This window comes from Chrysochloris asiatica, unplaced genomic scaffold (assembly GCF_000296735.1).
Source record: "Chrysochloris asiatica unplaced genomic scaffold, ChrAsi1.0 scaffold00096, whole genome shotgun sequence".
Taxonomy (NCBI): domain Eukaryota; kingdom Metazoa; phylum Chordata; class Mammalia; order Afrosoricida; family Chrysochloridae; genus Chrysochloris; species Chrysochloris asiatica.
The window spans coordinates 7,615,022-7,625,777 of record NW_006408614.1 but is presented as its reverse complement, the minus strand read 5'-3'; the positions used below and the strand labels follow the sequence as shown (position 1 = coordinate 7,625,777).

The following is a 10,756-nucleotide window of genomic DNA, read 5'->3' as shown; positions in this document are numbered from 1 at the left end:
AAACAACATTCTTATCAATGGAGAAAAGATTGAAGTTGTCAAGGACTTCATTCTCCTTGAATCAACCATCAACACTCATGGAAGCAGCAGTCAAGAGATCAGACGACGTATTGCATTGGGCAAATCTGCTGCACAGGAACTTTTGAAAGTGTTGATGAGCAAAGATGTCAGTTTGAGGACTAAGGTGCGCCTGACCCAAGCCATGGTATTTTAAATAACCTCATACACATGTGAAAGCTGGACAGTGAATAAGGAAGAATGTAGAAGTGATGCATTTGAGTTATGGTGTTGGAGGAGAATACTGAAAGTGCCATGGGCTGCCCGTAGAATCAACAGATCTGTGTTGGAAGAAGTGTAGCCAGAATGCTCCTTGGAAGCCAGGATGGCCAAACTTCATCTCTCAGACTTCAGACATATTGTCAGGAGGGACCAGTTGCTACAGGGCATGTGAGATGGGATTTTCTCTTTCCTTTGCCCACTTCTAACATTACGAAGCCACTTATGTGCTACATAAGTCTTAGGTGTGGTACTGTAGTGTAAGCACTGAACTTCTAACCGCAAGGCTGGTGGTTCAAACCCACTCTCTGCTCCTCAGAAACCCTATACAGAGTCCTTATGAGATGGAACTGACTTGAGGGCATTTAACAACTCTGAGGTGAGTTTTCTCATTCCACCTCAAGTTCTTAGAAAGATGGAACATATTTAATTACAGCAAAGCAGTGGGACATTTTTCACCCTGGCATCAAAGAACCTAACTGGAAGTCTTAGCAACTGCAGAGGGGAAAGGCAGCATGCTGTGAGGAGGGGAGGTTTGGGGGATGGTGATGTTGGTGGTGGTGCTGTTGCATTTGATTCCGATTCATCGTCACCCGGAGGACTGAGTACAATTGCCTCCCTGTGAATCTTCCCAGAAGCAGACAGCCACATCTTTCTCCCTTGGAGCAGCTGGCAGGTTCAGACCACTGACCTCTCAGGTAGTGACCGTGTGCTTAACCACTGTGCCCCCAGGCCTCAGTGATGGCCACAGATAGACAGATGGACAGTGGAAGGAGAAGGAAGAAGCAGCCCATGCCCAGCGGTACAACATGACGTTCCTCAGAGAAGGTGGTTCCCAGCTGTACACGGGGTCAGGCCTTCCACTGCAGGTGTTTCTTCTCTCAGCTTGCAACACCCAGGGGCCTCACATAAACATCAATCATTTATGCAAAATATTAAAAAAATATATGAATGGACAAATAATAGCTCTCTAGCAGTCCATGGTGGTGCAAACAGTTTGCACTTGGAGACCAGACTGTCAATGGCAGTTGGAACCCATTTGGAGGTGCCTAGGAATAAAGTCCTGGCAATCTGCTTCCAAAAGGTCCCAGCTGTGAAAACCCTACAGTGCGCAGGCCTGCAGTGCACACACGGGGTTGCCATGAGTCAGGAGAAGCCCTACAGCCACCGGGTCAGGTGAGATGGCTAGCTCATTCATCTTTTCAATTTGTATTAAGTACCCAGGGCAGACCTATGACTGACTTCACTTACAACGTGAAAGATCTTGTTTTGGAAAGCACTCTTTGAAACAAAAAAAATATAAGTTTCTTCCGACTGGATCTCTAGCATCATAAAGGAGGGAGGAAAATAGGAGCAAAAAGAACAACCCAATCCAAGGCCCCACCCCCAGTCCCCACAGTGAAAATCGGGCTTGTTTCCAGAGAGAGGTGAAGAAAGCTGAGACACATTCCTGAACAGCACACAAGAAGCCAAACATTACAGGAAGATGTCGCAGAAAACCCCCGTGAGATGGCTGACACTAAAGGGGTTCCATCACAAGCACTTACGCTGCATAAACGAACCTCATCATCCAGCCACCTTTATACTAGACACTAATCCCTTCATTAGCACCAAACAGCAGACTTGTCACATGACACGGGAGTCACAGGGCAGCAAGCAGAACGCCGATCTTTTGAAAGCAAACGATAATAAACAAAACCAGAAAGATGCTGGAGGAGTCCACGGTATGTCATTCTGAAACAGACAGTGATCACTCCGGAGTGGCCAGAGGCTCGGGGAGGGAAGCCATCGGTAAACACACTGTGCACCTGCTAGCGATGGACAGGGAACACTGGGGCTTCACTGTGCTTACTCGATCATTGGTGGTGAGCCGTGTCACATGCACTGCAGGTTGGTGGGAAGGCAAGATTGAACCAGCAGCACATCACCCACTCACTGGCTCACAGAGCCTGGGGTGCTTTGAGGACAGCCAAACAAAAGAGTAGGATGCTGTCTGTCATAGTGGGCATGTGGCATGATGCATTTGTCAATGCCCCCAGGACTCCTGGTGTGGCACTGTAGGAACAGCACTGGACTGCCAACCACAAGGTCAGCAGTTCAAACCCACCAGGTAGGTGCTCCATGGAAACCTTATGCAGGGTCGCTGTGACCAAGGGAACCAGCTTGATGGCATTTAACAACCACAGGAGTGTGGAATACAGAGGGGAACCTACCGGAATCATGAACTTCAGTGAATAGCAAAGCGTAATAACATATCAACATTGTCACAAAAGTGCACAGTGCGATTCAGTAACACAGTGTAACGATGTTACTTACCAATATTAGTTCATCAGTTGTCACAGATGTACCGCAAGAGCCCAGGACGTTAACAGGAGAAAAGACATAAAGGGGCTGAGGGTGTGTGTACTTCCTGTACATTTTTTCTGTAAACTAAATCTTTAAACCTTACAACAAAAAGATCCCCTCAGGTCTTCTTAAAACCCAACAATGTTGGGTAGGTACATGCCCGAGTCGGATCTGACTCAGTGGCTGTGCGAACAGCCCAAGAAAACACACCCTGGTCCTTCGTCACCCTCACTGTCGTTGCTGTCAGAGCTCACTGCTGCAGCCGTGGTGTCAATCTGTCCTGGGGAGGGTCTTCATCTCTTGTTTGTTGACCTCCTGCTTTACCAAGTGGGATGTCCTTCTCCAGGGCCTGCTCCCTCCTAATGACATGCCCAAAGTACGTCAGACAAAGTTCTGGCTTCTAAGGAGCGTTCAGGCTGGACACTCACCTCTCGGCAGAGACAGGCAGAGCTGGGGATGAGGAGGGGGCTTTAATCAAGGAGGGGGGCTCCGGAAGGATTTCTCAAGTTCCATCAGGGAATCCACCATCTATCTCTTCTGTGGAGTCTCCTCCTCCAGGCTTCGGGTTAAAGAGAACCACTTTGCCCCAGATCTCTGTTCAGACTGCCCGGCTCAGAGCCACCCTCTCCTCCTCATCCACTTTCCTCACTGCACTGCCGCGTGTGGTGACGTCTTTATGAGGAGGGTTCCTGTCTGACTCTGGCTACTCTTGAGGTTGGGCCTCATAATCTGGAAGCGTAACACCCAGGGAGCACCAAAACTGAGGCGCACCATAACTAAATGCTTGCCAGGCTCTGTCCCTCCCAGGAACCTCATTTTGTTCCAAAATGGACTCTCACCCCTTTCTATGTATACTCCTCAAGATCACACATCAAACATTTAAACCTTTTTAAAAGACTATGTGCTTCAAGCAGAATGTGGGACCCTAACCAGAGAAGCAGTCACACCAGAGATGGAGGCAGAGATGAGGACATGGAGAGGAAGCAGCTGAGGACTCTAGACTCATGGAAAGAGAGGGAATGGGTGCTGGCAGCCAGGAGGCAGGCTTGGTGGTTTAAATGATTATAGATTCCTGAGTGGTTTGTGTACATCCAAAAAAACCCTAGAGACGCAAATAGTGCTGAATGATGATGCATGGAGGGGATTGTAATCACTGCAATGAAACAAAGAGTGTAAAACTGATGTTCTCCCATATAAACCATTACTCAATTCACAATTGTTGTTAAGTGCCGTAGAGTCGGTTCCGACCCATAGCGACCCTGTATGGGGTTTCCGAGGGGCAGCTGGTGAGCTTGAACTGCCGACCTTGTAGTTCAAACTACTTTGCAGTCTGGCGCATTAACCCACAGCACCACACCACAACAAAAACATTAAAAAAAAAAAAGATGTGTGCTTAAGAAAAAGCAGTTGTACGTTTGCTGGAAAATGGGGTGTGGGAAGACATCAGGAACCCGCCCTCCCGTCTACAAATCAGTGCAAGGATGAGATCGTTGGTAAGGACATGCTCTGTTGTCCCCGAGAACTACCTAAGTCCCACGATACCCTCTAGACCCTCACTCTCAGCCTCAACACGGACACCCCACATGTACAAGGATGCCTTTGTGGGGAGCCTGTGGACAGAGAGGGCTGGGATGGGAGGGAGCTGAGGGCAGAATGCCTTTGTGGAGCCTCCTCCTGGGCTGGAGTCACAGCATGGGCATCCTGGAAGGAGACTCACCGTCCTGGAAGACCCTCTCGACGTTCAGCCCGTACGTGGCACACGTCTCGTAGTAGGTGCAGCGCTTCAGGTCGTTGGAGAGCTTCCGCGCCCGAGCGTCGTCAATGATGCGCGGGTTTGTGGAGCTGATTGCGTCTGAAACACACACACACACATACAGCAAGCCTCTCTCACCAACCCCTCGACTTATGATCCCAAGGGTCTTCACTCTGTGCCTTTCTAGATGTTGGCTCTTCCAAACAGAGCTCACCCCCAAAGCACAGTCTTAGATACCAGGTAAGCGGTTGGTTTGGGGGAATCAGTTTCTGAGATTCTAAAAGAAGAGTGTCTGAAAAGATGGGAAAATGTGGATCCCAAGGGAAGAGCTTTAGAAATAAAATAACCACCAATGGACACAGTCCCTGACGACAGCTTCCCTCTAAAGCACAGAGCCCCTGCTCCGCGAGCCTCATCTTGTTGCTGTATTCTTAAAGGTGGGCCATTCGGCGACTCCCCCATACGTGTCTGCTGATTTCCCATGAGGTCTTTGCTCTTGTTCTCGGTGCTTATTTAAAACCGATCTCTTGTGCAGAAGCCGTTGTAGAAGCCTCCCCATCCTCCCCGCCATTGCAAAACACCATCCATGCACCGTTTCAAGGAGCGAACTCGAGTGTGCCATCTGTCTACCTATCTATGGCGTGTGTTGTACTATGGTGACCTGTGTGCTGTTGGGAGTTATGTTACTCTTGGTGGGCATGTTTCAGCGGAGTGTCCAGGCTGTGAGAGACTAGGAAGAGAAGCCTGGCAACCAGTGCCTGAAAATTAGCTGTGGAAGCCTTATGGGTCACAACAGAACATGCCCGACTGGCTTGCTTTTAGAGAAAGCAAATCAGGGTCCCTTTCCGGAGGGGAAGGTCACACTGGGTGAAGGTGAGGGCCAATGAGTGTGCTTCCCTGAGATGACTGGAGAGAGGTGACGTGAAGACCAGGCAGTGTTTCGTTGTGTGACACGTGGCGCCACCGGAAGTCAGAGTCAATCTTATGGCAGCAAAGACAAGAATCGACAAGAATCAAGGACTTTTTATCAGAGCGCCTTACTTCCTCTTGTCCACTAGAGGGTGCAGTAAGCCTAAAGAATCTCTCCTAAAGGGTTTTAGGCTCCATAGGCCTCTCAGATCAGAAGTGTTTCAGTTATGACAGAGATTATGAATGAAATCTGTTGAAAAAGAAAAACTGGGGGCTGTCCAAGCTGCCCAGCCCTGATGTTTTACACGGAGTCAACTCGGAAAATGCTGTTCTTCTGTGTGGCTAGTTTCAGGATTTAGCTTGTCCAGCTGGATCCCAGCCACAGAGCCCGGTTCCTTTTGGCCTGAGCTTGAGTGGACTGTACGTTGGTGGTGGTGGTTGGTGGTGGGAGACCCCGTGTGTGGGAGTACAATTGCTCCATACGGTTTTCAAGGCTGTGACCTTCTGGTTAGTAGTGCAGCCCATAACTATTTACACCAACCAGGGACTCCAATTACAGGTGCTCCAGTGGCACACTGGGTCAAGCACTTGGTGACAAACACAAAGGTTAGTGAGCTGAACCCACCAGCATTCACAGGAGAAAGATGTGGCTATCTACTTCTGTAAAGCAGTCCAGTGTGTTCTGCTCTGCCCTGGAGGGTCTCCTATGAGCTGGAGTCTACACGATAGCAGTGGGTTTGGTCTGATTTGTGGTTAGTATTTTAGTTGCTTTAAAAATCCTGATTCATTTATTCTTTATCCATTCAACATGGGCTCTGGGCGATGGATGAAGAGGAAAAGAACAATTCAGGAATACAGAGATTCCAAAAAATGTAATTCCAAGAGCATCTGGTTTTAATATGACATTCAATAAGGGCAGGCCTGGTGGCATGGTGGTCAGGTGCAGTTTGTACCCACTCGCTGTTCCTCGGGAGAAAGATGCGGCACTCTGCCTCGGTATAGATGGTGGCCTCGGAAACCCTGTGGGGTTCCTCCGAGTTGGGATGAACCCAGTGACAGTGGGCAGGGTTGGGTTAGGGTCTCCTACTCTCTTAGGAGTGTGATGTATATAGTTCACATTCCTATTTGGAAGCATCTCTCATCAAGGCTTCCCTGGTGTAAAAGAATTAGGATTAACAGCGTCAGGACAAAAGCATGCAGGAATAAGACCATTTTGCTTGAATAATCATTTTGTAAGGTTTCCACTCTCCCCCATTTCTTGACAGTGCGTTTTTAAAGGCAATCTTTAAAGGTTTTTAAAAACCTTCATGTCACATTGTCACTGGGCCTGTGGATCCAGGGTGGCGAACAAGGACACTGTGTCCAATCCAAGCAGAGGTTATTCTACCAGAAGGTCAAGTCTGAAGTGACTGAGTTCTTGTTGTTAATACTATGGAGTCGGTTCCGACTCATAGCGACCCTGCACAGGGTTTCCGAGGCTGCAAATTTATACAGGAGCAGAAAGGCTCATCTTTCTCCCACGGAGCAGCTGGTAGTTTCGAACTGCTGACCCTGAGATTAGCAGCCTGATTCATAACCATTATGCTACCAGAGAAATATGGACCATGTGACTCTCTGCCCCCTTGGGGGACAAATTTGGTACTGCCCATCAATCCTTAGCAAACTGGGGAGGATAAAACAAAATCTGCCACCCCCACACCCATACCAGTCAGGTGGTTTCTGATGCATAGCACCCCCTATAGGGCAGGATAGAACTGCTCTATAGGGTGTCCAAGGCTGCAAAGCTTCACAGAAACAAGCCACCTCATCCTCCTCCCGCAGAGCAGCTGGTGGGTTCGAACCGCCTGCTTTTCAGTTAATAGCCAAGCGCTTCATCACTGCATCACCATACCAGAAATCAGGATTATCTTAAAGATGTGTCAAAAGTTAAACGAGCTTTTAGGTTGCATATAAATCAATTTGACAACGGAGAGAGTTTGAAAGTGACCGATGGCTGCAACTTCAGACTCAACCCTCACGCAGCCTTGAGGGCGGTTCAGGGCCGTGTAAAGTCTCGTTCTGATGTGCATGGGGTTGACCTGGTGGCACCTGACAACAGCAAAGCCGGGAAAACCAGGAAAGAAGACAAGTGTTACATCTGCTTTCTAAAGCCCCATGTGTGGGTCTGAGTGTGCATGTGCTTCTTCATGTTTTATAGCATGATGGCTGACGGAGCGATTTTTCTGCAGACTCTGTCACATGAGACGAATTCTGTGTTCAGGGGTTCTCACTGGAAAAGAGTGACGCTCAGCAGGTATTATTTCCTCCTAAGAATGTTTTCCAGTTCCTCCACACCAAAGTACAACAGAGCACAACTCTAGTCCACACCAGGATCTTGGCATCACTCACCCTGGGTCCCCACAAGAACCAGAGGAATGTCGCTCGTGTTCCGGTAGCTGGCCATCCGGCTGTAGTAATGGTAAACGGTCTGGAAGCTTATTTCGTCCTCCAAGCTGAAGACGAATATAACCGCGTCCACCCACATGGCAAACTGGGGAGAGAGGAAGGGGAGGTGAGCAGGAGACAAGCAGGAGGAGGGCAGAGGTGGGGAATATACCACACCAGTCCCAATCCAGGGACACCGTCCGTCACCCACCTGACGCTAGACTTCGGAAGCTGCTGTCACATCATGAACATCCTAGCCAGACGCCCTCCTGGGCACCCTCTGTGTACCTCACAAACCATGCATGCTTCCCATAGTCACCGCTGTTCCTTCCAGAATATCTACCCTCTGGCTTGGCCAACCCCAGCCCTGAAGACCTAAAGCAAACTATACCTCCACACCCGAGTCTTCCAAACCCCAAGGGTTCTGAGGGTCAGTCAGTGTTCTCTGCTCATTCAACAGCCTTGATTTGAAACGGCCCCCACTCCAACATACCCCTGGGGAGCCTCGTTGGGCTCCCCTGACAGAGACAGGGGGAGGCTACTCTTCTGCACCCGCTCAGCCTCGAAAGAAAGCCCCACTGCCCTGTCCCGATCCTCCCATTTCCCATCCGGAAAACACTTGGCGTGGTGGAATGTTCCAGCATCCCATGAGCAATGACACCTTGTTTTAAGCTCCTTACACACAAGCACACGTGAGCCAAACCCACACGAGCTGACTGCCGCCCTTTCATTCTCCTTTGACCTGGTGGCAATTAAGTCTACACCGATCCTCTTATCTGGTCAATGACCCTACTGTCCGTCCGGCTAGATGGTCTCATTGACTCATGGTGGCCCACATCTCACAGAGGCAAACTGAGCCACACCACGTGACTTTCCTGGCTGCATTCCTTAGGGAAGAGAATCTCTGGGATGAGTTCGAACCGCCAACTTTTCAGTTTAGCAGTTGAGCACGTAGCCATCTGCGACCACCCGGGTGGATACGGAATGGATAAATGCCCACTCCACCCTCACCTCACCATCATTTCCCCTCATCAACCACAGGGGAAGAAAGAAAAGGCCAGTGAATTGGCAGGTTTTTTACACCAAAGTCTCCTCACTTCTCTTGTGACATCTGATGGTGGTGGTTTCTGTTAAAGCACCATCGGGTCAGTTTCACCTCACAGCACACCGTACAGAGTTTCCGAGAAGCGGCTGGTGGGTTTGAACTGCCGATGTTGCAGTTAGCAGTCTAATACTTATCCTACAGAACTCAAGGGCTGGGACGACGGTGCGCACCACATGACCCGTCTTAATGTAAACAGAGGAATCTTGGTGGCACAACAGTGGAATGCTCGGCTGCTGACAGAAGGTCTAAGGTTCAAATCTCCAGAGGGAAGATGTGGTGATCTGTTCCTTCAGAACGACCACCTAGGAATGCCACGGGACAGATCTCCTCTCACAGAGGGTCACTATGAGTCCCCATCGACTCTCTGGGAGGTAGCACCCGGCTGGAGGAGGGGACAGTGGGAGTCTGTCTCTAATGGGGGGACTTTTTAACCTCCGTGTGGATTTGAGGTGGTGTGTGTGTCTGTGTGTGTGTGTGTGTGTGTGTGTGTACATTTCAAATGCAGACCACGTTCATCATATTAACAGTAAGCTAGAGCTGCTCCCTCCTCTACATCATGGCCAAGTAGCCCTCCTAGAAATGCTATCCAACTCCTGAATAGCTCAGTTCTCATGATGCAACAGTTAAGCATTAAGCCACAAACTGAAAGGTCAGTGGTTCGAACTCACCGGCAGCTCATCAGGTGAACGATGTGGCTGGTGGTTCCTGTAAAGGTACCCAGCCTCAGAGACCCTAGCACTGGAGGGACACCATGAATCTGAGCTGACTCGGAGGCAGGGGGTGGGTTTTTGTCTCTCTTACTAACACAGACGAGACAGCACTTAAACTACAACAAACACAGAAGGTCAAAGAAGTCAATCAAACCAGCCACACGGGCGGAAGTTTGCTCTAGGATTTAGAACTCAAAGAACAATTGTTGCTGTTAAGTGCTGTTGAGCCAGGTTCCGACCCACAGCCACTCTGTATAGGATTTCCAAGGAGATGTTGAGCTGGAACCACTTACCTTGCAGTTGAAACCGACTGTGCAGTCCAGTGCATTAACCCTCAGCACTACACCCGGAGTCCAGTAGAATTAGTTTTTTAGAGAAGAAAATACCCTTCGTGGTGGCAAAAAATTAATCTTTTTAAAAATATATATATATTGATTTACTGGGTTTTTATAATCACCTTGTCTTACAATCTTATTTCTAGAACTGTTTGTTGAGATGGAAAGTTGGCACAGAAAACCAGTAGGCTGGTTGTCCTCAAGTGGACTGCCAGGTTATGGTAATCCCAGAGTTTAACTTTGCTCCACAGGGTTTTCAAAAGCTGACTTTTTGGCAGGGGATCACCAGGCCTTTCTTCCGATGTCTATGGGTAGACTCTAACTTCCCAGCTTTCAGTTAGCAGCTGAACACATCCCATCCACTCCAAAGGTAAAAGGCCAGTCAGCCAACTTTGGGTGCAGTACTCACTTGTGCCTCTGGGGGGCCTCCTTCATCTCTAATCAGCAGCAGATAGCTCTGTCCATCAACAACAATCTCTTTCTTGAACCTTCCACCTGCCACACACACAAAACGTCTGGTTACAGGAGAAAAACAACACCGGGAGAGGGCAAACAGACGTGGGCTTCGCTTGTGGAAAAATACACCCGGGCTGTCACGCTGGGGGCAAGTCTGAGGGTTTGGGAGTCTCCAGGCGGCACCAAATCTCAGTGTGTGTTTAAGAACCCGTAATTGTTTTGCATCCTAGATACAGCCTCTCACACAGCGTCAGGACGGCTCAGAGGTGAGACGTGTGGACCAGCCACGGAGACCTTACGGGTCCCTTCATGAATGTGCGGGCCATCCGTCAAAAGCCGGTGTTGTGAGACAGAGCACACTGGAATGTTTCCTCTCTCAGTGGGTCCACAACATGGAAACAAATTGGTCCCTGCTTATTATGGGTGCCTGGTCCCCGTCTTG

At 49.3% G+C, this 10,756-nt stretch overlaps 1 protein-coding gene across 3 annotated transcripts in view; it reads right to left on the bottom strand.

Annotated features, from left to right (window-relative positions):
• AGAP1 (ArfGAP with GTPase domain, ankyrin repeat and PH domain 1) overlaps positions 1–10,756 on the bottom strand; it is a 664,804-nt gene that overhangs the window by 427,796 nt on the left and 226,252 nt on the right. For all 3 annotated transcript variants that reach the window (XM_006866772.1, XM_006866771.1, XM_006866773.1), the window contains exons 4-6: positions 10,268–10,353; positions 7,673–7,814; positions 4,340–4,474 (exon numbers count right to left, since the gene is read on the bottom strand). In XM_006866772.1, coding sequence (XP_006866834.1) covers positions 4,340–4,474; positions 7,673–7,814; positions 10,268–10,353 — 363 coding nt within the window. The remainder of the gene's footprint in view (positions 1–4,339; positions 4,475–7,672; positions 7,815–10,267; positions 10,354–10,756) is intronic.